The sequence below is a fragment of the Pteronotus mesoamericanus genome, unplaced genomic scaffold, assembly GCF_021234165.1.
Source record: "Pteronotus mesoamericanus isolate MK-2021 breed Mesoamerican mustached bat unplaced genomic scaffold, CSHL_Meso_final scaffold_371, whole genome shotgun sequence".
Classification (NCBI taxonomy): domain Eukaryota; kingdom Metazoa; phylum Chordata; class Mammalia; order Chiroptera; family Mormoopidae; genus Pteronotus; species Pteronotus mesoamericanus.
In genome coordinates, this window is record NW_026555314.1 from 2363335 (window position 1) to 2390845 (window position 27511).

General features: G+C 47.1%; 1 protein-coding gene and 1 pseudogene across 2 annotated transcripts in view; one reads left to right on the top strand and one right to left on the bottom strand.

The window, feature by feature from the left end:
• The window catches only part of CDC45 (cell division cycle 45), a 29341-nt gene that overhangs the window by 879 nt on the left and 951 nt on the right, over positions 1-27511 (top strand). Inside the window, exons 3-17 of one of the 2 annotated variants that reach the window (XM_054592694.1) lie at positions 413-505; positions 1557-1694; positions 2607-2762; positions 7778-7830; positions 8918-8966; positions 10330-10391; positions 11855-11905; positions 13370-13489; positions 15175-15306; positions 15559-15657; positions 16275-16436; positions 21722-21860; positions 21940-22023; positions 23331-23449; positions 25175-25251. In XM_054592694.1, the coding sequence (XP_054448669.1) occupies positions 413-505; positions 1557-1694; positions 2607-2762; positions 7778-7830; positions 8918-8966; positions 10330-10391; positions 11855-11905; positions 13370-13489; positions 15175-15306; positions 15559-15657; positions 16275-16436; positions 21722-21860; positions 21940-22023; positions 23331-23449; positions 25175-25251 (1534 nt within the window). The remainder of the gene's footprint in view (positions 1-412; positions 506-1556; positions 1695-2606; positions 2763-7777; positions 7831-8917; positions 8967-10329; positions 10392-11854; positions 11906-13369; positions 13490-15174; positions 15307-15558; positions 15658-16274; positions 16437-21721; positions 21861-21939; positions 22024-23330; positions 23450-25174; positions 25252-27511) is intronic. The other variant, XM_054592695.1, reaches the window with a different exon arrangement.
• LOC129086212 (prothymosin alpha-like) lies at positions 3055-5250 on the bottom strand (annotated as a pseudogene).

A 27511-nucleotide genomic window follows, 5' to 3' on the forward strand; every position in this document is an offset into this window, starting at 1 on the left:
CTGGGCTGCAGAATCGGCCGGCCAGGGCGCGGATGAGAAGCCACCAGTTCGTGTCCCTCTCGCATCGATGTTTTTCTCTCACACATCGATATTTCTCTCCTCCTCTTTCTCCTTCCCTTCCCCTCCTTCTAGGGATAAATAGACAAAATCTTAGAAAAAAAAAAAAAAGACCTAGAAATAAGATCAGCTTTTCTCCCAATGTTTTCCTTTGATAATTTTCAAAAACTTGACAAAGTTTACTGAATACTATAGTGAACACTCACAGCCCCAGTACCTAGTTTTTCCCATTAATGCTTTACTAACCTTTATCACATGTTGTTTGTCTCTCAACCCGTCTTATTTTTTTAAGTGCATTTCAAGGTAAATCAAAGACATTCCAAATATGTTAGGCTTTGAAATACTCTCTCTCCAGGCCCTGTTCCAGTGTGACCACGTGCAGTATACGCTGATTCCTGTTTCTGGGTGGCAAGAACTTGAAACTGCATTTCTTGAACATAAGGAACAGGTACACAAGATGTATTTTGGAATAATTAGGAATTTTTCTTTTATTCAGTTGTAATTTGTTATTTTAGTATCAAATACATTAGGCAATATGGAAGAGAAAAACAAGCTTTATGTCTGGGTGACTTACCCTCAAGTCAAGAACAACAAAAAAAGATAGTGAATGTGGACAGCCTCTAACTTTGAACTTGTGTTGCAGACATTTCATTATAAGGTAATTGGAGTCTAGCAGTTTGTTTCAGATGTGGCCTAGTTAAAAATTATTGATGTTTTAGATTAGACTGCAATTTTACATTATCTCTCCAAGAAAATGTGTTCTGGTTTCCAACTTGGAATCCAGGGACATAATTTAAACTACAGAGGTCAAGCTTCCTCTCACCTCTATGCAGGGCAACAATGAGAGTTGGGACACCTGAGACCCCCATGGGGAGGCAGACTGGAATATGGAAGAGGGTCCCTAGAGTCTCTGGCCGTGTCTAGGACTGTCCGGGGGAGGTAAATCCTCACTTGGAGCTCCTGTCATCATGGGAGGTACCTCAGCCAGTTCTGTATTTATAAGGAAAGGATTTTCTATAGTGATGGGATGTAATAAAAACTTAATATTTAGGTATTTATTAAGTATAGGCTACCCAAGATTTGCTAAAATTTTAATCCTGTAGAATACTATTAGCATGGGGAGGCAGTTCATCACAGTGGAGTGATTGAGATCTGGAGAGACCCAGTTACACCTTTGAAGTCTTGGTCTGCTCCTCATCACATTCTTCATTCCTGTGTGTGAGACTCGGGTGTGCTGAGCCTTTGGGTGGTCTATGGTTAAGTGGGGGCAACCATAGGACCTACCTCACAGTTTGTTATGGAAATGAAATAGTATATGGAGTATGTTAAAGCACTTAGCACAGGCCAGCTGGGGCCCTATTTGGAGCTCCTTGCCATCAGAGCTTTGCCAGGTGTTGGAGGTTTGATGTGTCTCAGCAGAAGGACTCAGAGGCCTAGTGTGTTGAAGGTAAAGGGACCCTCTCAATGTACTTAACTTCACAATATCTTTTTTTTTCCAGTTCCGTTATTTTATCCTCATAAACTGTGGAGCTAATGCAGACCTATTGGATATCCTTCAACCTGATGAAGATGCCGTATTTTTTGTGTGTGACACCCATAGGCCAGTCAATGTTGTGAATGTGTACAATGATACCCAGGTAACTACACCTTTGGGGCCCATGCATCTCCTGTGTTCTCCCATCTATCGTCTGTTCCCTTATATGCCAGTAACATCATTACATCTAGTGTCCTTAGCAGGACAAGGATGTGGTTTTGTCCATCTTTGATGAGAAATGTGACATCCAACCCTCAGAGTTGCTCAGAATGCATTTGTGAAATTTGCTTGACCTGAAAGGTGTAAAAGACAAGAACCCTGCACTAGTCTGCCCTTGGAGCTCCAGCACAGCCCAGCCTCAGTAAATATCAAGGGACCTCAGAGGCATCTGACTTGCCCATCCAAGGGGTGGCATGAGGACCAGCAAGACAGTGGTGTGAAAGGCCACTATTAGCCTAAAATGCCTCTGCTGTACTTACTCTTTGAACTCCTGAGCAGAAAGCAGGGAGCCTGGTGCACAGCTGCTACCTAACCTTTCTCTGAGATTCCCTTCTCCCACCCGCTAACAAAGTGTCAGCCTTGGAATTCTCATATGAAAGACTTCTCCAAGAGAAATCAGCCTGCCTGTAACTGCTTTTAAAGACAGGAGTTTTACTCGCTTTGGAGTTGCATGTCTTCCTGTCCTCTGTCAGAGGCCAGATTATGGGGTATTCATTTTGTTGGCTTGGTGTGTGGCATAAGAGGGAGTTTTTCCCCAGACTTAGTGGCTGTAGATAGTTCTCAAGTTCTTGTAATTTCTGCATACAGTGTGGTGTGCAACTCCAGTGCCTCACTTAATGGAAATGAAAATTTTTAAATACCTGAAAAGTTTGAAATTACAAACAGGCTATTTGTATGTACAGAAAAGTTATCAGTCAGCCAATTAGGAAATAAGATTCTTCAATAGATAAACATGTGATGAGTAGTTTTTTTCTCAAGAGAGAAGAGACTCGATTGCTCTTTGTTTTAATCTTAGATCAAACTACTCATTAAACAAGATGATGACCTTGAAGTTCCTGCCTATGATGATATCTTCAGGGACGATGAGGAGGATGAAGAGCATTCGGAAAATGAAAAGGATGACGGGTCAGAGCCTTCTGAGAAGCGCACACGGTTAGAAGGGCTAGAGGAGGTACGTTTGGGCTTCTCACCAGTCTTAAGAAACTTGCCTCCCCCAGAAGTCAGAGATCTGTCCGGAGCCTGCTGGGCCCAGACTTAGACGGGAGGTAGCAGGTGTGTGTATTATCTTCTGGCTGTGTGGCAGCTTGCTGGACTTCTCTGAGGCACAGTGTTCTTGTCTGTACAGTAGAATCCCATCAGATGAAATGAAACTTAGGGACAGCTCAGCTCTACGTGTAGACAGTAGACATTTATAAGAAGTGATATAGAGAAACATTAAATTGCATAAGTGTCACCTTCCTTCCTTACCCCCTTCCAAAGTTGCTTTCTGTGCAGTCACCATGGAGTAGCAGCATGGGTTTGTGGCCCTCGGCCAGGCTTGGTCCCAGATGGCCACTGCAGGGGAAGCACCTGTGTGCAAAGACAGGAGTGGCTTGTGCCTCATGAACCTTGGGTCGGAGCCGCTTGCTAGACTAGATCCAGGGCCAGGCAAGGGCTAGCGGCTTCTGTGAGAGGTAGACTTCCAGGTGGAAGGCAGTTGTTCCTCTAACATGAAAGCCGTGTTTTATTCGAGTGCTTAGCGTTGAAGAAGCTGAGGCTCTCAGGCTCCTGATCATTGCAGTGCAAGCTGAAATTGCCTTTGGAATGTTTTAGGGGCTTCCCTCCATCCTTGGCCTGACATCTCTTAATACAGTGCTTTAACAGAGCCCTTATGAGCCATATTTGGGGCACTGTGCGTTTGGGGAGGGTATGTCCTGCAACGCTAGGAATTTCTCTCCTCACTTTCCTCCCCTTTGCCCATTCCTTTCTCTCGAGTTTTGGGTGGTCCGATGGGGACCTCTCAGACCCACTCTGAGATTTTTCTTCTTCTTTTCCCACATTTTATCTCTTCTACTTTCTTGCAGACTTTTGGTCTTTTATCTTCGAATTTTTGATTTCTGTGAGCTCTTCTTTGTTCTCTGAATGCTTCCTTTTTATAGTGTTCTTTTAATTATCGATGAGCTGCTTTTCATGTGGCCCGAAGTACCATTTTCACTTACTATGTGCCCCATACTTATCAGGCTCTGGGATACCAAGAGTCAAACAAAGTTCTGTCTTCATGAAACTTCCTTCCTAGTGGGAAGGGACGGATAAGGAACGTGTGAATAAGCAAAATCAGAGCATGTTTTCCTGGTGTGATATGAGGAAAAATACAGAAAGGGAAGGGGCTACACAGGCAATGGGTTGCTGGCTTATGAAGGTTGCTGTGGGCTTTTCATGGGGGAAGTGGGCAGGTGAGAACTGAGCGGTGGGTTTAGCAACAAGGAGAAAGTGGGCTTGAGGGGATGTCAGACTATGCTAGAGCTTTTGTTTATTGGCCAGAAATAAACAAACAGCAACTTCATAGGCAAAAAAAGGAAAAAAAGAAAACTTTTACATTTGGCCTTTTTAACCATATCATACAAAACAACTATTTATAGTATAGCTAAGTAAAACACAAAAAAAACTTACTGGAACTCTCAGGATAAGATTTTTTTTGTTTTTTAATTTTTTTACAAGGTATTTTTTTCCCTTTGAGATTGTAATGAACTTGGTCGCCACCACAAATAAAGTCAGAAGTAGGACAGAGAATGCTCTAAAGGCCGGTGTGGTCATCGTGAGAGTTATTAAAAATGGCCAATCCCTAACAGTACATATGTATAAGAAAATAAAACGTAAATTAAAAATACAAAACTTTTAAAAGTAATTTTAAGGGAAAAAAAAGGTGGGCCCTAGAAGTTTGGGTTCTTTTTTTCCTCCCCTGTTGCAGATTCACACTGCGGTTTTGGTTGGGTGGCGGAGAGCCTGGGCTGCCAGAAGTGAGGGCAGGCAGGACCACCCTTAGATTCTGAGAGGAGAGGCGGAGGGTGAATAGGGTGAATAGGTTGCAGCAGTCATGTTTGTTTGTTTGTTTTTTAAGATTTTATTTATTTATTTTTCGAGAGGGGGAGGGAGGAAGAGAGAGGGAGAGAAACATCAATGTGTGGTTGATTCTTGCACGCCCCACGCCGGGGACCTGGCTTGCAACCCAGGCATGTGCCCTGACTGGGCATCAAACCAGCAACCCTTTGGTTCACAGGCTGGCACTCAATCCACTGAGCCACACCAGCCAGGACTTAAGTTTAACTTTTTATGTTCTGCTGTGTAGTCCTCCTCATCAGTCTTCTGCTTCTTGGTGTCGGTATTGTCATCCTCATCATCTTTAGCTGCTCCTTTGCCCATAGCTGCCTCAGCTACCTCATCTTTATCCTCTTCCTCACCAGTGCCTTCCCTGACCTCCTCCTCTTCCTCCCCTTTTTCTTACTCTTTTTCATCTGCCTTATTGTTAGCCTCTTGCTCCCCCTTTTCCTCATTAGCATTCCCGTTAGCAAGTGCGTCTCTTCCATTCTCTGCCTCTTCCAAACCTCCCTTCTTCTCCTGTAAGTCTTTGGTGGTGATCTCAGAGCCGATGTCCATGGCTGCATCTGACATGGTGGGCCACACCAGCGATTCAATGCAGCAGATTAAAAAGAAAGCCAGAGAGTTCGAGGTCTCTGGTGAAGAAGCTGCTGGAGTCAGTGGCAGTGGCAGAGGTGGCTGTGGAGGGAGGGGAGCTGGACAGGGGAGCGATGCAAAGGTGGCTTTTCGGAACAGCCAGTGGGGCCCTCCCACATACATTTAGAATCACATTATACAGTCATACAATTTTTGCTTCAACTGTCATACATAATTATAACTCAAGAGGATCAGGAAAGCCTATGGTATTTACCTACTTGTTGCTTATTATGTTCTTTCTTCTTCCTGGTGTTCCAAGGTTTCTCCTTTTGTCATTCTTGTATTGAACCTCCTTCAGTAATTTTTAAGAGGAGATCTCTGGATGATAAATTCTTTTCCTTTTTCTGGAAATTTCTTGATTTTTCTCTTGAGTCCTGACATATTTTCACTGGGTGTAGGATTCAGGGATAACAGTTCCTTTCATTCAACACTTGATAAATGTGCCACTTCCTCTAGCCTCCATGGTTTCTATCAGAAATCTGCTGCCATTCAAGTTGTTTTTCCCTTATAGGTAAGGTGTCATTTTTCTTTTGCTGTTTTTGAAGGGTTGTTTTTTGTTTTGTTTTTTTAAATTTTGGCTTTATGTGCAGAAATTTGATTATGACGTATAGTGTGAATTTATTTGAGTTTTCCTGTTTGTCACTCAGGCAGCTTCTTGAATCTGTAGGTTTAGGTCTCTTGCCAAATTTTCAACCATTATGTCTTCAGGTACATTTTCAGCTCCCCCTCTTTTTCTTCTCTTTCTTGGACGCCAATGACATGAATGTTAGCCTTTGGTTATAGTCCCATGTGTCCCTGAGGCTCTTCCCATTCACCCCGCCCCAGGTTTATTTTCCCTCTGTTGCTCAAACTGGGTAATTTCTATCATTGTGTCTGCTAGTTCACTACTGGTTCTTTCCTCCGTCCCTTTATTCTGCTCTTGAGCCCATTCACTAAATTTGTATTTTAGTTGTTGTATTTTTAAGTTGTAAATTTCTGTTTTTTTCTTTATATCTTCTCTTTCTCACTGAGGTTTCCTATTTTTCATTTGTTTTAAGTATGTGTGTAATTGCTTGTTCAAGCATTTTTAAGATGGCTCCTTCAAAATCTTTGTCAGATAATTCTAACATCCCTGTCATGGTGTTGGCATCTATGGGTTTCCTTTTTTGTATTCAGTTTGTATTTTCCTGTTCTTCGTGTGATTTTTCAAATGAAACTTGGACATCTTTGTATTGTGTTATAAGACTCTGAGTCTTATAGACCTTTTGTTTTACCTACTTCCTCTGACACCACCCTGGCAAAGGAGCAGGAAAGAGAAAGAGAAGATATAAAGAAAAAAACAGAAATTTACAACTTAAAAATACAACAACTAAAATATAAATTTAGTGAATGGGCTTAACAGCCAGGTGGAAGTAGAAGTTTAGCTTCCCCACCTGACCTCCATTAACCTGTGAGAGGAGTGGCTCCATGTTACCCCTGGGCAAGGAAAGTCTAGGCTCCCTGCTTGGCCTTCTCTGACAGCACCTCAGTGGGGTATTGGGAAATATTACAGGTAGAACAGTGGACGTGTTGCAGGTGGGAGGGAGGTGTGCGAAGGATGAGTGTTTAGGTTTCAACTCAGCTTTTGCTGAGGGTGAGGCCATGGTGTTTTTGGTGGCGTTGGCTGGTGTAGAGCAGTTGTTGTCTAAAGGTTTTTTGTGTTTTAAGATTGTTTCTTCCTGATGCTTTGGCTTTGTTGGATTTTTGATGTGTTTTGTTTTGCCTGCACTAGTTGTTATTAGGTTACCATACCGGCTTCTTCAGCTCCAGGTTCGGGATATGTGGACCAAACACAAAACCCAGGGAATTTATCAGTGTGTCCTTCCTCAGGTCCTGGGGTCCCTAGCTGGTGAGCCTTTCTCTCCACCTTTCAGAGTCTTATTTTGTATTACATATAATGACAGGGTTTTTAGGTATAGTTAGTGGACGTACAGGGAAAAATATATTTATCGCATCTTCCTAGAAGCAAAAGTCTCAGGACCATGGACATTTAAAACTGCCACACTACCTCATGCCTTGGCTGTAAGAATGAAATGAGATTGTGCTTGTAAAATTCGAATAGTTACTGACACATCCTTACATCTTAGGATGTAAGAAACATCAGTTCTTATTAATCTGGTGGGGAAGCTAGTATGAGGTGGCTGTGCACTTCTCCCAGATCACAGCGGGGCAGGAGTGATGGAAAACTGAGACAGACAAGAGTGTAGCCTGAGCAGGCAATGCAGAAGCATCCACTCTTGTCACAGTGCCTTCGGTGCTGATGGGCCAGAGGGGACCCAGCCATCCCCGCCTCATCTCCTCCCTTCTGCAGGGGCAGACTGTGCTCAGGGCATGGGAATGACCAGGTTTTGGATCTGGGCCCAATGGCTTCTGTCAAATCAGAACCTTCTCGGGCTGTGGGGATGAATACCTGGTTCACTTGCTTAACTCTACTTTTCTTTGTTCCTGGATCAGGAGATAGTAGCACGAACCATGAAAAGGAGGGAGCGAAGAGAGTGGGAGGCCCGGAGGTGAGTGTGCGCTTGAGGCAGCACCCCATGCTCCCCGTCCGTCCGTGGTGTCATGGACACCTGTGTTTTCCCTGGGAGCTGCATGCCTTTTTTTCCATTTGAGGATAATTTGTTTAGTTTAGAACCTCTGGGCCAGTGGCTCCTCTAGTGAGCATGTGATCCCTGATTGGCGAGCTCTGGCTCCTTTTTGTAGTGGCCCTGGTCCCGTGAGTGACAGAACCAGGCCCAGAGGTCTCCCAAATGCATGCCATCTGTTAAGGGTGACAGCTCTGGTTCTTTTATTTTTATTATTTTCCAGAAAAAAATAACTTTTATTTACAACTTTTTACAAAAGAGTTAGATGTCAATTGTGTAAAACTTTCCATAGGAATAAAAGTATGAAAAGAAAACTAAGTTATCCATAATTCCTTTACATATTGCAAATTTAAAAACTGAAGTGCTCTAAAATAAAAGCATTGTGTAGGTTATTTTAGCTTGAAGTGAACATGCAGCAATGCCCCTGGGCTGGGAATTCCTTGCTGGATCCAGTTGTTCAAGGTCAGGCTGCTGTGCCCTGCTGTTTCTTGTGGAAGGGCAATGCAAAACTATTTTAAGAAGTGTAAGAAAAGATAAGTTATATAATCTATTTTCACTAATGGGAAGAGATTCTGGCTTTGGATTGATTTTCCTGGGTTATTTATACTTGCAGGTATTTTACACCATTAATTGGCCATTCTTTTAGAACTGCATGCTACTTCAGTATTTTGCCATGACAAGTAAGGCTGCAGTGAACAACTGTGAGCGCATAGCAAGTTTGGTCTTGCTTGTTCCTTTGAATTGTCTTGGGATAATTTCTCAGAAGTGGGATTCTGGGACTGTGCCATTTTACATCTTCCATTGCCAGAAGCAGTTTGTATTTCTATCCCTCCCTTCCCAGCCTTATGCCTATACACTCCGAGAAAGAGTCAATAAGTGAAAACAAAGACTACTATGACTTTAGTTACATTTCTCTGAGTACTGTCAAATTTTAGAATTTTTTCCAAATCTTTGGCTTCCTGAACTTCCAGTTGAAGACCCACATCTTATGTCACACTTTATTTTGTTACAGGAGAGACATCCTCTTTGACTATGAGCAGTATGAATATCATGGGACGTCGGTAAGTATGGATAGGTAGAATTCACTACAGAGTTCTGACATGGGCGGGATCAGTGTTCTGAAACATGAAGAATGGGCATACGTTTTAGAGCCACAAAAGTCTGGTTTGAATCTGAATCTGAGCCCTACAGTCTCCTTCTGTATGACCTTAGGGAGGTGGGGTAGCCTCTCTGAGCTTTAAACCCGCCTCCTCCATTAAAGGAAGAGAACACTCTTCATTTCAGAGGCCATCGTTAGGATGACCCCCTCACACCCAATATGTCCCCCCAAAATATCAGTGATTATATTTATTCATCATCAAAAATATAGAACTCGTCTGTTTACCTCTTTGCAAGAAGTAAAACTAGAGACTTATAAAGGCCCCCCAGTGTGCATTATGGAACAGAGTTTCACATAGAGAACTGATTCTGTCGGCTCCAGTAATGTCAGGGCCATAAGGAGGTCTAGAAAATAAGTTACCAGTAAAACATGCCATATTTGTTCCTTACATTTGGCCCTGGGGTCTTGAACTCTGAACAACATGTTTCCAAAGTCCCTTTTATGTCAAGGCCCCATTGTCCTTTGAAGGATCGTCCTTTTGCACTCTCTGCTTTGCCCTGGCCAATGGAAAAGCCTTAATAGTGGGTAGGTGGGTGATGCTCACTGAGAAGGTGCAGGCAGGGCAGTGGGTGCCTGAGTGCCTCGAGATGTGGATATTCCCTTGGAAATCTTCCCCTTAGGACGAAGCCCAGTATCACAGCTTAGGAGATTTTAGTGTCTTCTAGTTGGACACTGATCTTCCTTCATGGTCTCCTACCAAAAGAGACCCTGTGCTCACAGGGAGCTATATGCTTCCATCCATGGACAATCATGTTAGAAAGACCTTCCTCACAAGGGGTCCTAGGCCCCCTCCCTCCTTAATGTCCAGGTAACTGGGAACCAAGGCCCTGTCTCACCTGGCCTTCCCTAAGATGTGTTAGAGAGGACAGCAGCCAGGAGGAGCATGTAGACAAAAGGTCACGAGGATGATGAGGTCCCTGACCCCCCGAATTCAGTGCCTCCCTTAGGTATCACCAAGGGACCTAATGAAATGTGTAGAGGCCCCAGCACATACTGTCCTTGCTGCCCTGTCTTGCCGGATAAAGTGTGTGCATAGTAATGACTTTAGTTAGCAGAGGAGACAGTTCACGTCACTCGAGTGACTGTCTCCTTCAGTGCAGCCTAGAATCCACTCAAACACCCTGACCAGGCAGACCCTCAATCTGCAGGGACTCAGCTGAGCCCTGGGCAGCTCAGGTCTGGCCTAGCAGTTTGGCCTGGCCCCAGCGTATGCCCCTTCTATAAGCGTGGCTACCTCTGGACTCAGGCTTCCCTTTTTCTTGCAGTCGGCCATGGTGATGTTCGACCTGGCATGGATGATGTCCAAGGATTTGAATGACATGCTGTGGTATGTAGCCTCTAGTCAAGGTCAGTGCCACGTCTGGCTTCCTCCTAGCAGCTTTTTTCTCCCATAGTGAGAGCAGGATCTGAAGGAAGATGTCACCATGTGTACCTCCCTTGTCCCCACTGGGAACATTGGATGCAGCCACCTTTCTTGGAGTGTGCATGGCCCTGGTTTCTTTCTAACTGTGAGGCTCTCAGGACAGCACATGAACTCCCAGACATGGAAGAAGTACGGCCAGTGCAGAGGGTCAGATATGGGGCCTGTGTACAGCTCCTCCCTTCCCACCCTACCACTGAGCCTTGCTGCCCAGGAAATTCAGGTTACAGAAGGAGCATGAGGTTTGAACAAGACAACCCATGCTTGGCATCCTTGCAGCCCTGGCATGTGGTGAAATCTGATTCAGGAAAAATTGTCCTGCCACTGCTAAGTTTGCTTTAAGCAGCTCTTGAGACACTGGAGTGGAAAAATCAGGAGGTGGGGTTCATCCCGGGAATGACAGCTCAGGTGGCATTTTCTTTCTTACTTTTTTAGACTTTATTTATTTTTAGAGAGGAGAAGAGAGGGAGAGAGGGGAACATTGACGTGTGGTTGCCTCTCATGTGCCCCCTACTGGGGGCCTAGCCCACGACCCAGGCCTGTGCCCTGACTGGGAATCAAACCAGTGACCCTTTCGTTTGCAGGCCAGTGCTCAGTCCACTGAGCCACACCAGCCAGGGCAAGGTGGCATTTTCTGAAGAGGTCCCTGTGAGGCGGGAGCATGCTGCACTAAGATGGGGTGGGTGCTCCAGTTACCTACCTCCCCCCCCAGGGCCTCTCCTGCCTCACTTTGCCCAGTGTTCTTAGCTGTTTTCAGCTAAGGAGGGGCGTCTTGAAGGATGCTGCCTGGAACCAGGAGATGGCACACACCCGGGGTCCTGGTCCCTGCTGCTGTGAGCTGTCTGTGACCCCAGGCAGTCAGACCAGCCTAGATCTCCATTATCTCATCCACAAAAGATAAGCTTGGAGAAGGAAGCGTGGAAGGTTATTAAGAGACCTAAATGCTGTTGCTCTTTGTCCCACCATTTTACACTGGAAGGACAGGGAGCTGTGTGACAAGGGTATGCTTTTCTGCGGGGAAATCTCAGAGAGAGGGGTAATGCGAGGGCCGCAGAGAGGCAGAGTGAGGCCCCAGAGGCCTGAGCGCGGGTGTCTGCTGCAGTCCTGCACTGGCAGGGCCAGGGTGGAGAGTGGCAGGCAAGCCAGGATGCAGAGAGCAGTGCCCTGCGTCCTTGTCCTAGATCTCTCTCCTTGTGTATCAGGAGTTCCTGCAATGACGACACCGAACCAGGAGCCCTGAGTCTCCCCGTCACCCCTTCCCCCTGAAGAGGGGGACTGCCTATCTGAGGGTGGGCCTGGGTCTGGCCACAATGGCAGGACACTGTTGCCTACCCCGCTCTGTTCACTGCTTCATCATTCTCTCCTTCCAGGTGGGCCATCGTTGGACTAACAGACCAGTGGGTACAAGACAAGATCACCCAGTAAGGATGTACTCCCTTGGGCTGTTCAAGGTCGGCCTGTGCTGTGACCACGTACACAGCATGGCCGCAGCCTCTCAGTTTGCAGTGGGTTGATAGGTGGCAGCTTCACTGTAGAGCCACGCTGAGGATGGGCTGGCGTTGGACCTGGGTCCTTGTCACCAAGAAGGGTTTAGTGTCAGGAACTCAGTGAGAATAGCATGTGGCCGTATTGTGGACGTTTTGTCCACCCTTGGGGAGCCCAGCAGGTGGAGCCAGAGATGAGAGGAGGGAGCCCAGAGTCCCACCTCTGAGTGCTGTTGGTGCCCTGTGCATTGGGCATGGTCGAGTGTAGAGGTATGACCCCTGCACAGTGGTCAGGGGGCAGGAGGAAGAGGTGAGGGCCCTAGGAGTCCTGCCAGGGAAGGTGGGTGTGATCTCAAAGGCAAAGGGGAGGCTTGAGAGGTTTGCGGGGAGGGCTGGCAGAGAACAAATCCTTTTTTGCCCCTTGGTGGGCAGATCTTGGTGCTTGCCACTTGGGTCAGATAAATAAGTTGAAAGGCCACCCAGAAGGCAGATGCCAGGGAGGAGCAGGGTGCCAGAGCCCTGTCTCATCCCCACACCTCTGATGGCCGTCAGGAGGGGGCTCCAAGGGAATCAAAGAGACCTCATCCCCAAGACACTAGCCCTTTCCCGGGGGACCCAAGTCTGTCACCTGGCATCCCTCGAGGCACAGCCTCCTCCTATAGTTTGCGAAGGTCCCCATATCCTCTATTTTTTTGTCTCTTCCATCTGTCCAAGTGTGGCCCAGGGAGTGGGAGGGCCCCGAGTTTCACAGGCCTGGGGCCCTTCCTGGATCTGTCATCTTGGTCCAGCCTGCCGCCCTGCTGGGCCTCACTCCCCCTCCCTGCCCAGGCTAGCATGGGGCGTGTGCAGCGCCGGGCACTGTCCCTGGCCTGCGGCCTCCCCTCTGGAGAGGCGACGCTGTCGTCATCCTGCTCAGTGGCCGCCTTTGTTTAAGTGGACCTGGATTTGGGCCTGCCCTTTCCTACTGGGCTCAGAAACACTTTCTGTGCCTGGTCCACACCCTCCGCTGTGGATCACTGTCACTTACATGGGGTCTGTCCACTTGATTGTAACTAGTGGGCAGAGCTGTGACCTTCTGCAGTGCCCCCTCTCAGGAGGCTTCAAGTAATGACCGTGCGGCTGATGCCCGGACAAGAGTGGAGGGGAAGTAGGGGAGGCCAGGGCCCACCACTGCCAATTCTGTCTGCTCAGCTCTCCCGCCGCCTATCCCTGCTACCCCCTTTGCCACGATGGTTTCTACGCAGAGGTGGTGAGCTTCCTTAGTCCTGGAAGGAATAACCTGCATGGTGGGCTGGTCCCTGTGCCTGTGAGGGGAAGGCCTGAGGGAGAGGGGGAAGCCGTGACAGGCTGCATGTGAGGAGAGGAGGGAGCCCCCCCAAGCCAGCGGTGCTTCCTTCCCAGGATGAAGTACGTGACCGACGTTGGCGTCCTGCAGCGCCACGTGTCCCGGCACAACCACCGGGACGAGGACGAGGAGAATGCCCTCTCTGTGGACTGCATGCGCATCTCCTTCGAGTATGAGTATCCTTGTGGCTCATGCCTTTGGGGTGCAGGCAGCGCCCCTGCCCTCAGACACTTTGTTGTGTGCTATTTGTTTGTCACCTCTGCAGACCCCAGCTCATGTCCCCAGTATGTGGTGTGCTTGGTGGCCCCAGAGCTGCAGGTTCTGCAGCTGTGGCTGCCATGTCCTCAGGATGGGCAGCAGACAGGATAAGAGGCTCTGAGAAGAGGGGTCCCCTGTGTCCCCAAACTGGGCAAAGGACTAGGAACTGGGGAGCAGGTTCTGCCCCACTTTTTCTGTGTTGCCTTTGCTTCCAGACACACAGCTATTTTCAGAAGCATCGCATATCTTTTTAGAGCTTATTGAAGGCTTGGTGCTCGGTATATGTGAGTGAGGGCATGTGGGACTGACTGCCTGTGTGGTGCAGGCAGTTCAGTGATATTTGCAGACTCCTATCAAGTTGGGAAAAAAGCGAGCCAGCATGTGATTACAGAGTTTGGCATTTCGTGAGGAGATCATGTAGGGTTTTGATGGAGTGACCAGGAACAGTGGGACCGCATTGCTCAGGAAAGTCTTTGGAGAGCCCACAGCTCAGGCTGAGATTCAGCTATGCTCCTTGGGAGGGAGAGCAGTCTGGGCAGAGGCTGTTGGCTATATAACAGCTGTAAGGTGAGCTCGCAGAAGGGGCTAGAGAGAGGGGCAGGGTTTGGAAGTCAGAGGGGCTACAGTAGGTGGCCCTGTGAGCCCAGCAGTGACTGAGTTCACTTCTAGGTATTTAAAACGGCCTGGACTGCTGATTTGAGGCAAGGAGACTGGGTGGTGGCATGGGTCAGACCACAGTGGCGAGTGTGAAACATGCTGGGGTTTCTGCTTTGGCAGTGGATAGAATAAGGACAAGGACAGTGCCTCCCCTTTCTTGTTGGGTTGGCCGGGGTCAGTAAACGTGGGTTTGGACAGGTCATATGGAAGTGTCCACAACAAGTGTAGGAAGAAGTACTGGTGTAGGGTATCAGAGGTCCCGGGATAGGGGCCACACTGCAGGAGCCCACCAGGAGCTGGGTCCAAACATGTGACATCAGGGACCAGGACTTGCCTGGGGTGTGGGCAGAGAGGATGGTGGCCATGGAGCTTAGCCCTCTGGAGGGGTAGCAAAGAGGACAGCTTGCCATGTGCCCAGAGGCTGGTCAGGGCAGGAGTGGTGGCACTTAGATGCAGGCCAGGCCAGCCTGGCATCCTGCCTGAGACCCTTCAGTGTGAGAGGAGAGGCCTTGGGAGGTGGGCCCGTCCTCTTACACAGTGTCACTATTGTCCCCATGAGCAGTGAGGGGCGGTATTCAGGAAGAGAGGTGAGGGGGGGCTTGCTGAGGGGGTCCCCGCAGAGGGAAGGGTGAGACGGAGGGCAGGGTCAGAGGAGGACACAGGGAGCTACAAGTGCTTACGATGACCACAGTATACAGGCTCTCAGAACCCTTTTACCTCAGTTACCCTGTCTGTCACAGAGATAATGGTGTACACCCACCACCTCACAAGCTCTCGGTGTGGGTCAAATTAAGTTAAGAGGGTCAAAGAGCTCCAGTTTACCCAGGTAGTAACTGGTTGTGCCCTGGTGAGCGGAGCAGGTCATCTGTTGGAGCATCAAAAATGGGCCGTCCCAGGGTGGGTGGGGCCCCAGGTCATCATGCAGCCTCCTTGACTGCAGGCCCAGCCTCCGCCTGGCACTCTATCAGCACTGGTCCCTCCATGACAGCCTGTGCAACACGTGCTACACTGCAGCCAGGTTCAAGCTCTGGTCTGTGCATGGGCAGAAGCGGCTCCAGGAGTTCCTCGCGGACATGGGGTGAGTGACCACCTTGGCCTGGAGTCCCGACCCTTGTTGTCCCTGACTTGGTTGTAATATTTAGCTTCTGCTTCTTTCTGCCGTATATTCCTCTCTCTGAGTTCCCAGGATGTCATCTGAAGGCCCACACGGGACGTCCCTTGTTTGCAAACACTGGGACCCCTCGTGGGTTTCTCTCCTTCCCTTTGCTGTTTCAGCGTTCTCTGTTTGAAGCCAGGTTGCTCGTGTGCCTAACGCTTACCATCTTTCCAGTCTCCCCCTGAAACAGGTGAAGCAGAAGTTTCAGTCTATGGACATCTCCTTGAAGGAGAATTTGCGGGAGATGATTGAAGAATCTGCAAATAAATTTGGGTAAACACATGTTTTTCTGTATTAAGTTTCCTTAAGTCTTCGGCTTTAACAACATTCCTAAAATAATGCAAAAAACTGGAATGCACACATGAGCATGATCTATTGAGCCTTTCCTGAAGTTTTGAGTTCTCTTTGGGTTAAAAGTGGGCTTTGTAAAGTGCCCAGAAGATACAGAATCCTCAAATCCTGGGGCTGAGGTGTGGATGTCTGAGGTCAACCCAGTGTGGTCCTCCCTGGAAACAGGCCTGGGAAGAGCCCACGGGGGCCAGGGTCAGGCCAGCTCTTTCCCACCAGGTTCTCTAGCGCAGCTGGAGGATTCATGCCTGGCTGTGCTAATCCTGGCATCCTGGGGGGTGGGAGAGGACCACACACAACCTGGCCCAATGGCCCCCAACCAGCTGAGCAGTTTTTGGACGGGGCGCTCGGTGCCCTAGGTTACAGGGCTCTATGTCAGGCCTTCTAACCCCCTCCATTCTCTGACCAATGTAGTCGTATTGCCATTGTGTGTTGTGGGGAGCTACAGCGGCACATTTCACCGCTCTGGCCTAGTGGTGAGAGCCCACCCACAATGTGAGGACTCTCCCATGCGGCAGCCACATTGCTTCCTCCTGTTATAGGATGAAGGACATGCGTGTGCAGACGTTCAGCATTCATTTTGGCTTCAAGCACAAGTTCCTGGCCAGTGATGTGGTCTTCGCTACCATGTCACTGATGGAGAGCCCCGAGAAGGACAGCTCAGGGACAGATAACTTTATCCAGGCTCTGGACAGTCTCTCCAGGTAGTGGACTTGGCCATGGCCTCCAGCCCCTCGGGCCACCTCCTGCCCTCCACCTCACACTGCCCAGGGAAGCAGGGACCCCCGGGGTGTGGCGGTAACTGGCCTGCGGAAGCAGTTCAGGTGCAAATTGGAATCCAGTGCACCAGAGACGAGCAGGCGGAAGGGTGCACACGACACATTTCCTGCCCATCTTCACTATGTCACTTTTTCTTGAATTCTTTTCGTCTTTTTTCCTTTTGATTTCTAAAATTTTCTTCTTTTTCACCTCTTAAGGCATTATTTGTGGTGTTTATTCATTCTTATGATTCTTCTTCTTTAGTCTTCATTCCTCATTCTTCATCTTTCTTTTATTTCTAATTTTTTTCTTACTTCCCGAGATGTCTTACCTTACTTTTTAATGTCTTTTAGCTTGGTTTGAAATAGGATATAACGTTACAGTTTTGATCATTTGAGGGCATGTCTCGTAATATACTCTCTGCCAAGAGGGATGCTATTGTTCTTAGTCTCTTTTTTCTAATAGTTACTTTGAGAGGATTTGGCCTTGATACTCATCTGTTGCTCATTTTCCTTATGAATTTAGTTACCCTGGCTTTTTAAGAGGAGGTATGATTCAGAACCTGTCTAACTTCAGAGAGCTGCCACTTTGTTGCTTTTGTACAGTGTTAAAAACCATAGGGTCCTGCTTTCTGGGGTTTCCTAGTCCCGTTCCCTATCATACTTTTTTAAAATCATGTTACTGAGCTGTATTTCACACATCATATACTTCATCCATTTAAAGAGTACAATTCAATAGCTTTTACTATATTCACCAGGTTGTGCAATCATTGCTATCTAATTTGAGAACCATTTTATGCCCCCCCAAAAAACCCTGCTTCCCTTAGCCATCACTTTCCTAATCCCTCCTCTCTCTCTGCTGTAGGCAACCACTAATCTTTCTGTCTCCATGGATTTGCTCTTCTGGATGATTCATATCATTTCATCAGACAATATGTGGTCTTTTAGGTCTGGCTTATTTCACTTAGAAGGTTTTCAAGGTTCATCCATTTTGTAGCATGAGTAGAAATTTTCTTCCTTTTTATTGCAAATAATTTCCTATTGTAGGGATATACCACATTTTATTAATCCATTCATCAGTAGATAGTTATTTGGGTAATTTCTACCTTTTAACTGTTATGAATCATACTGCCATAAACATACATATATAAATTGTATGAGCATATGCTTTTATTTCTCTTGGATGTATGCCTAGGAATGGATTTTCTGGGTTATATGCTAATTCTGTTTAGTTCCTTTCGAGGAACTAATTGCCAGAATGTTTTCCAAAACAGCTGTTCCATTTTATAATCTCATTGGCAGTATATGAAAGTTTGAATTTTTCCACATACCTGCCAACATTTGTTTTTGTCTGTCTTTTGTGATCAAACCATGCTAGTGGGTATGAAGTGGTATCATTGTAGTTTTGATCGGCATTTCCTTCATGGCTAATGATGTTGAACAGCTTTTCATGTGCTTATAGGCCATTTGTATGTCTTGTTGGGAGAATTGTTTATTCAAGTCCTTTGTCCGTTTTTCAACTGAGTTCTATTTGTTACTGAGTTATAAGGATCGTTTTATATATTCTAAATACAAATCTATTATCAGATACATGATTTGCAAATGTCTTTTCTCATCCTGTGGATTGTCTTTTTATTTTCTTGATGTTCTCTGAAGTACAAAAGTTTTTCATTTTGATGTTTTAAGTTACCTATTTTTTCTTTTGTGCTTTTGGTTTCATATGTAAGAATGCATCGCCTAATTCAAGGTCATGAAGGTTTACACTTTTGTTTTCTGTAAGATTTGTATAGTTTTGGCCTTATTAGGTGTATGATTTAATTGAGACTAACTTTTGTGTCTGGTGTAAGGAAAGGGTCCAACTTAATTTTTTTTGCATGTGACATCCAATTGATCTAGCACCATTTGCTAAAAAGACGTTTTTCCTCCACTGAGTTGCTTTGGCTTCCATGTTGAAAATCGGTTGTCTATAAATGGGGAAATTTATTTCTAGGTTCTCAATTTTGGCCCATCGATATGTCTGTACTTATAGTACCACACTGTTTTGATTATTGTAGCTTTGCTGCAAATTTTGGCTATTGTGTCTTCCTTGGATTTCCATGAATTTTACAGTCAGCTTGTCATTTCTGCAAAGAAGTCAGATTGTATTGAACCTATAGATCAATTGGAAGAGTATTGCTCTCTTAATATTAAGTCTCCCAACTGATGAACCATGGGATGGTTTTTCATTTACTGTGATCCTCTTTAATTTCTTTCTACAATGTTTTGTAATTTTTAGAGAATAAACTTTGTTCTTTTATTAAATTTATTCCTAAATATTTTATTCTTTTTGATGGTATTGTAAATGGACTTGTTTTCTTTCTTTCTTTTTCTCATTGCTGCTGCGTAGAAATAGTTGATTTTTGTATGTTGATTTTGTATCCTGCGATGTTGCTTAACTCGTTTATTAGGTCCAGTAGCCTTTTAGTGGGTTCCTTAGGATTTTCTATATGCAGGATCATGTCATGTGCAAATCCAGATAGTTTTACTTCTTTCCAATCTGCCTTTTATTTCACTTTCTTGCCTGATTTTGCTGGCTAGAACCTTCACTAATCCTCATGTGTTTTTATCTATACCTTGTCTTTCCTTTTTTGTGTTGTCCCTATCTTGCTCAATTTAGATTCTATTCTCAGCAGTTTCTCTTTAGTGAGGTGCCCACTGTGGAAAGGATCTCTTGCCTATCAGGTGGGACTCCCAGGGCTAGACTGCTCTGGCCCCCTGGTCTTCACTGCATTCCTTGTACTTTAACAAGTCCCCTCCCACTCTCCTGCTTGGATATAGCAAAACCCCTCTTAGTGTTCCCTAGTTGCCTGTAGTTTTCATCATTCTTAAATCTTATGGCCTCTCTGCGCCCTTCCACGCTGATACTGACAATATACCAATCTTGTGGCCAGTTGGTGTTCTGTTTTTAGTGGCTTATATTAGGGGGTTTGTATTGTAAATGTGGGTCCTGGGGTTTTGGTTTTGAATTGCTCTATTTTTATCTGGAAATAAGGGGAAATCCAAAAACTAATATTATCACCTACTACCCTCATCCCAGGATTGGTGAGTCAGTTTTAGACATTGTCTGCTGACTTTCTGCTATGACAAAAGAGCATTTTCCCACCTTTGTGCTCCTTCCCCCCATGCTGTTACGGTCTGCCACTATTTTTAGCTCCCTTGTAATTTAAGTACACTTACAGCTTGTTCTATCACCAGTGTCTCTTGTCTCCCTTTTTTATAAGAAAAGGGTATCAGCATCCCTACTTTTATCCTCCCACATACCTCTCAGTTTTTGAAGTCTATGCTTTTGCATTTTAAATATTGAGGACACTTAATCTTGAGTTAGAGAATAGAATGTTAGTCATCTCATTTTTGGCTAAGATTCATTAAAAAAGATGAAATCAATAAATAGTGTTACTTCATTGTGCTATGAGAATATTTGAGAGTTGTCCTGGCCAGCGTGGCTCAGTTGTTTTGAGTTTCATCCTGCAAAGTGAATGGTTGTGGGTTCAATTCCCAGTCAAGGCACATACAGAAGGCAGCTGATTGATGTTTCTCTCTCATATTGATGTTTCTCTCCCTCTCCTTTTTCCCTTCCCCTCTCACTAAAATCAAAAATTTTTAAAAAGTAAAATTTATTAAAAAAATTTCAGAGTCAGTAACGACCAGTGATTACCTTATCTTCTCTTACAGCTCTTTGTTTTTCCTGGAGCCCTTAACTGCCTCTTTCATCATACCCAGTTTTTTCTCAGCTCTCCTTTCAACAGATATTCCCTAAGTCCCTTTGTCCTTGGGAGCCTGGGATTCTGTCTTTTGACTCTGGCCTGGACCTGCCGTTCCCTGAGCCTGCTGCCCGCTGCAATCATAAATGGCCCTTGACTGTGCCCCTGGTTTGGAGCCAGCGTTTCTTGGCATTCTCATCTTTTGTCTGTTTTTTTATTTTAGTCATCATTTTGGTAGAGAACAATTCTAGTGTAACTTTTAAAGAGTACATGTGAGATATAAACGGTCTGAATTCTTGCACATCTGACAAAATCTATTCTACCCTCATTTGATTGCTGGTTTAGCTCATATAGAATTCGAGGTGGAAGGTAGTTTCTTGTTGAATGTGGATTCCATTGCTCCCTTGTCTTCCAGCAGCCAGTGGTGCTAATAAGTCTGAGCTATTTTGGTTCTGCTTTTTTGTAAATGTGTTCCCATCCTACATGAAGAAGCTTGCAGGATTTTTTCTTTTATTCTCAGTGTTCTAGAATTTCATAGTATGTTTTTGTGTTACTTCTTTACTACTCCCTCAGTACACACACACTCATAATGGGTGTTTTTTATTTTCTTTCCAGACTTCCTAGAACAATTCTCTATTTCTTATTTTTGTCTTGTATTCCTATGTTTTTGTCTTGTTATTGATATTCAGGAAGCTTTTCTTGACTCTGTCCTCTTGCCTTCAAAAGAGAATTTTTTATTTTCTGTAATTATTTTGCTTTCCACAAACACATTCTAGTTTCAAATGGTTCCTTTTTCATAGCATCTGATTCTTGGTTTATGAATGTATTATTTGCTGAAATCTCTGACGATACTAGAATTCATTTTCAGTTTTCTTTTGTTCTTCAAATTACTTCTATTTCTTCTAGGGTCATTTTTTCAGGTCCAGGTGTTTCTCAAGTGCCTGGTGGTTTTTCACATTCAAATGGGGGTGCACAGCCCTGGTCTCTGGGCACAGCCTGCCAGCCGGAGGCATCACTTCATCTGGATGGGTGGGGAGTCAATGTGACACTTGGGGAAACTTAACTTCCGAGGGCAGGGCTTTGCTTGCAGGCCTCACATCTCCATGAAGGCTCATTTTAATGTACTCAGAGGGGAACCCTCCTTTTTGCAGGGAAGAGTAAAAACCCATTTGTCAGGTGGTGTGGTCCCTGGTCCTCCTCCTAGCCCTTGCCCATGCCGCTCCTGTAGGAGCCCTCCAGGCACATTCCAGGGCCTGCTAGGCAGGGTCTTCCTACACTTCCGGCTTTTAGTCTTGAGCCTCCTGATGCCAGCACCCTTCCCACCTCTCACATCCATCACTGTGGGTTTTTACGTTGTTTATTCCTTCCTTACACATGAAGGGGTACTCTGGAGGGTGAGAAATCAACTGTTATCCCCCCATCCCTTCCTGACCCAGGAACCGAGCGTTCTGTGTGACTTTGTGCCGAAGTCGTGTGTCTGCTGTGTTGCAGGGGTAATCTGGACAAGCTGTACCGCGGCCTGGAGCTTGCCAAGAAGCAGCTGCTAGCTACACAGCAGACCATCGCCAGCTGCCTCTGCACCAACCTCGTCATCTCCCAGGGCCCCTTCCTCTACTGCTCCCTCATGGAGGTCAGGCTTCCTAGGACCATGGTCGGACACCGGGCCATATCGGCTGGTGGCCCCCTTTGACTGTCTCTTCTCTCCACAGGGCACTCCAGACGTAGTGCTGTTCTCCAAGCCAGCGTCCCTGAGTCTGCTCAGCAGACACCTGCTCAAGTCCTTTGTGTATTCGGTGAGGAGCTGGGAGGGTGGATGCCAGAAGGCAGACATGTGAGCAGTGCTTGGGAGAGCACTGGAAGCTGGCCTTGGGGGCCTGTGGCTGTTCACCCACTGCGGGGTCTGGGAAAACACCTCCGTTTTTCTGAGCTGTTTCCCTCAGCTGAGCCCTAACCTCCCGGTTCTTACAAGCTCTGATTTTGTCATTGGCCATCCTGGTACTCCGATGAGCAGGGAGGGGTGTCAGGACGTGGGAGGAGGGTTTGTGTTCCACTGTTGCAGATCAAGGAAAGATGAGGTTGGCTGGAGTGGACTTGCTTCCCTGCAAAAGTTTGTTTTCTGGGCTGACTTCCTTTTCTGTGTGTGGTTCTGTTTTCCCTATGGCCTAACACCCTTCTTTGCCTTGATCTGGGACACCACCCCCTCCCCATCTCAGCTGTCACTCGAGCAGGGATGCTACCCTGATAACATGAGCTCTTTCCCAGGTGTGGTCAAGGAAAAGATCCTGTACATTTCAGCAATCCATCTGCTTCCGGGATGAGGGCTTAGACTGGGGGCTACTTTAGACAAATGTTGGATAGAAGGTTGAGATTGTCTCATACCACTGAACTGCCCAATAAAATTACTTGAAGACAGTCAAGTCATGAAAAAAGTTATACTAGGGATAATTCATGAGTTCTGAAGTCCTGTGGGCTGTTGAAATCTCAGCCTCTTTATTTACCAGTTGTGTGATGTGAGGTCTGTTATTTGAATTGAGTCTCAGTTTCCCTATCTGTAGAATGGGTGAGTGAATACCTACTTTACAGACTCATTCACATATCAGATATTAAACATCCACTACCTGCTCGGCTCTGATGATGTAGGGTGACCAACCAACCATGTAAGCTCATGTCCCAGGAAACCCCTCAGTCCTGGAAAGACCAGGACAGTTGGTCACCTTTGTTGTGGAGTGTGGGTGCCGTGGACATAGCAGTGAAGGAAACAGTCGAGTCTTTGCTGAGGAAGCACACATGCTAGTGAAGGGACAGATGAGGAATGAGTACAAGCAGTGTCAGGTGATGGCACACACCACAGAGGACCTTGTCCACGAGGCAGGATGACAGAGACAGGCTTGGTTGGGGAGGACCTAAAGGAGGTGAGGGAGGAAACTAGTAGCACAAAAGGAAGATGGAGCAGCCCATGGGGGCTTGAGCATCCTTTTTAGTGACAGGGAGCCCCTGAAGGTGTTTGGGGAGCGAATAGTTGGCTCCGTCAAGGTCCTGGGTGCTGAATGCCGCACTCACCCTGTGGGGTCATGACTGAGGGTGTATTTTGCCTCCTCAGACGAAGAACCGGCGCTGCAAGCTGCTGCCCTTGGTGATGGCTGCCCCTCTGAATGTGGAGCAAGGCACTGTAACAGTGGTGGGCATCCCTCCGGAGACTGACAGCTCAGACAGAAAGAAGTGAGCCTTGTTCCACACGTCCGGGGAGCTTAGCAGGGGCCAAGGGGTGTCACTGGCTTGTGGGCTCTTTGGAGCTGGGTGAGGTTTCCCTTCAATGTCACACCAAGGAGACCTTTTCCTCCCTGTGGCAGGCCTGTGAGGGCTTCTGCCCATGGGTGGCAGGTTACCTCCTCTCCTGCTGGACAGTCATGCTTTCTGCCTCTTTGTTATTGACATACCAGTGATTTTGAGAATACACAGGCTCTTCTTTTCTGGCACTTCTGAGAAGCTTTCCCCCCGTCTTCTAGTTATCTTTCTGGCCCTTCCCTGCATCTTCAGCACTGTTCTTGCCCTCTTGCATCAGGTTTGGGTTTCCTCCTGCCTGCTCCTTTCAGACCAGGTGTTGACCAACAGCACGGCTGAAGGTCTCCCTGGTTCTTGCTGCTGCCCCTCCATGCTCTACAAACTAGGAAACCTGGTGGCTAATCCCAGGGGCTGCCTTTCACCATCCTTAGGTGTCTTTGCCTCCCAGGTGTAATAAGTACCCTGGGTCTAGTGGTCCCCAGCAAGTCCCTTAAGGCCATTCTGGACAGATGCTGAGTGACAGCGGGTAGTGGGAAACTGCCACGCAGCTTCCTGGTGGAACAGCTTGGGGTGCCAAGCATTGGCGAGTGTCCTGTCCCCCTCATTTTTCCTAACTAGCCTTTGTTGGCCTCTGCCATGGAGGACACTGGTCGTTGATCCCCATCAATCCTAGCTTCATTGTCGTGAGCTTTGACCTCCTGTGTCTTCAAAGACTGTTTAGTAGGAAGTTGGGAGAGACAGTGGACTTTTTAAAGACAAATGCTTCTCTGGGGCTAGGCTGCTGTTCAAAGCTTCTTTGTGGGTCTCCAGTTCATGATCACACAACTTGTAGCTGTCCGGGTGCTCCTGGCCTAGATTCCCAAGGGGGCCAGGAAGCACTTCCCCAATGGGTCATCACAGCTACCTGCATCCTTCCTCCAGCTGTCAGTCTGTCATTGTACATCACATATGTAACCATACTTAGTGTTAGCTCTGACTCATGTGTGCAGTCCCTTGTGAGAGTTGCTGTGCAAGCTTGAAGCACATGTCCCTCTTGCCTGTACTCCATAGTGGGCCCAAGAGCCTCTTACCCACAATTCCTTTTGCTGTCAGCCCTTTGTGGCCATGGCCCTGAGCCCTCAGGTGATAGGCCTATGCTCTAGGCTCTCTCCCTGTTGCCCTGTGTTCTCAGTGGCTCAGAATACTCCACTCTCCTACCCTTGCTGGGCCAAGTCCCAGCTGCATGCCACAGCCCATCCCTGCAGTCTCCTCCCAGTCTTACCATACTGGGTGAGACCTGGTCTCATCTGAGACCCCCATCCCAGCACAACTTCCACTGAGCATCTGCCTCTCACCTGCTTGGCTGCCAGCACAATGCCATGCACGAGGGAGGCTGCAGCCAGAGCCCTGGGCATGAAGCCCTAGGGGTACAGATGGACATTCACTCCTTGAGAGCTGAGAAGAACTCAGTTGGGTATAGGCGGGAGCAGCAGTGAGAGGCGGTGACAGTCTGGTGAGTGGTGGTGAGACCTCAGAGGGCAGTGGCCCAGGAAGGGGCATGAGAGCTGATGAACAGAACCAGCAGCTGGGGAGGAGTCTGGGCTGATTCCAGTGTGTTCCAGGGATGTGGGGAGGGTCTGTCACAGTGGCCAGACCCTTAATGTGCCTCTTGTTTGTCTGCAGCTTTTTTGGGCGGGCATTTGAGAAGGCAGCAGAGGGTACCAATTCCCGGACACTGCACAACTACTTTGACTTCTCAGGTAAGAATCTGATGAATGGGGGCCCCTCATTCAAGGTCAGGGCTGGCGTTGGAACCAGGGAAGCTGGCATCACTAGAGGTAACCTGCCAGTCGCCCTCTCGTCCTGTGGGAACCAGTCCTGTACTGGCTTCTCTAGGCAGCTCAGGGCACTCTGGCATGCCTTGGGCCCTGCACCTCCTGCCTGGGCACTGACAGGCTCCCGGGAGAGGGAACAGGTGTTGCCTCGGTAGCTGTAGGCCTGGTCTGTGAGACCACTTCACCAGTGAGCCCGGATGACTGGCCAGAACCTCCAGGGCACAGCCTAACCCATCAGGGTCACCTGCCCTTTCTATATGTCATAGGAACAGCAAGGCCTAAGCTCTCAGGACTATTGGTCAAGATGGCGACACAGGTAAATGCGGTGTTCACATCTTCCCATGATCATATTGGAATTACAAATAAACTATAGACCAATCACCATTGAGAACTGCCTGAAGTCTAGCTGAACAGAAGTCCTACAGCTGAGGATATAAAGAAGAAGCCATGTGGAGACTGGCAGGAGGGGTGGAGACGTGGAATGGGTTCGTCCCATACCCCCTGGTGGTAGTTAAAATTGGGGAGAAATATCTTGGCTTTGGAGGTTCCCTGAGGAACGAGGAGTCCTAGCCCCACACCAGACTTCCCAGCCCAAGGTTCCAATGCTGGGAAGAGAAGTCCCCATAGCTTCTGGATGCGAAACCAGCAGAGATTGTAAGTGAGTCAGAGGGCTTCTGGAGACACTGGTGTTCTTCCTAAAGTGGGGAGGGAGACGAGTATGGACTTACTTGCACTCAAACACTCTGAGTTCCAGCGCTGGGTTGGCAGCTCAAAATGCACCAGGGACATCAGGGAAGGAACTGAATTGTCTGGCTTTGAGGCAGGGGCTGGAGGGGCAGCTTTTGCCCCAGACAAAAGTGCAGGCAGAAGCCATCGTTCCTTTGCTTAGCCCTCCTGTGGGCTCAAGCAGATGCCATATCTGAATCTCCATCAACCTGCCTAATACCTTTTGTTCTGCCTTGGTGATTTCCTGAGATCCTGCCCCACCCAACTTGCAGGCCCACCCAAGCCACTTTCAGTGGAGTTTGTCTTTTTTTTTTTTTAAGATTTAATTTTATTTTTAGAATGAGAGAAAGGAGGGAGAAAGAGAGGGAGAGAGAAGTCATTTTGAGAGAGAAACATCAGTCAGTTGCCTCTTCTTACACACTCCGACTGGGGGAGCAAACCTGCAACCCAAGCAGTGCCCTGCTTGGGAATGGAACCAGCCACATTTCACTTTGCCAGATGACGCCCAACTGAGCCGCACCAGTCAGGGCTCAGCCTATCTTGGCTCATGCTGCAGACTTTCTTAAAACCTCTCAAAGGTCAACCCCGAAACAAGTAGCATCTGGCCTTAGCATGCCCTATACCTCTTGCTAAAGCAGCCCCAACATTGGCATTAGCAGCATCCAGCCTTGGTTTGTGGCTTGGCTTTTCTTAGGCACCTCTAAGTCCAGCAAAAATGGCAACCATCTGCAGATCACTTTGTGGCTCATGCCAGGTGGCCTTAGGCAAGGCACAGGTGGCAGCTGACCTTGGCTTGCATTTCCTAGGAGGCCCCAGAGCCAGCGCACACAATGGACAGCTTTACACCACACCAGAGCACCACCCAACCACCTCCATGAGCAACCCACTAACGGGACATATTTGGCAGGTACCAGAGCCCTGCCAAAATGAGTCCTGCTCCGTGGGGTAGGCCCCTGCCCAGCAGATCCTCTGCTGTAGTCGCAGCAACAAACATGAAGGCAGCCAAAATGAGGAGACAAATGTCCCAAATGAAAGAACAGGACAGAACTCCAGAAAAAACTAAAAATGGAGACAGGTAATATAACAGATGCAGAGTTCAAAACGCTTGTTTTAAAGATGCTCAGTGAACTTAAGGGAAGAATAGACAACTCAGAACTTATACAAAGAGATAGGAAACACAAAAATGGAGATAGAATGCATAGAAAAGGATCAGTTAGAAATTAATACAGTAACTGAAATGAGTACACTAGAAGGAATCAACAGTTGATTAATGAAGCAGAGGATCAAATCTGATTTGGCAGATAAGGTAACAGAAATCACCCAATCACAAAAGCAAAAAAAATCCAAAAAATAAGGAGTGTAAGGAGCCTCTGGGATGACGACAGGCGTACCAATGTTCACATCATGGTGGTGCCAGGAGGGGAAGAGAACAAAAAGAAAACCTGTTTGAAGAAATAAT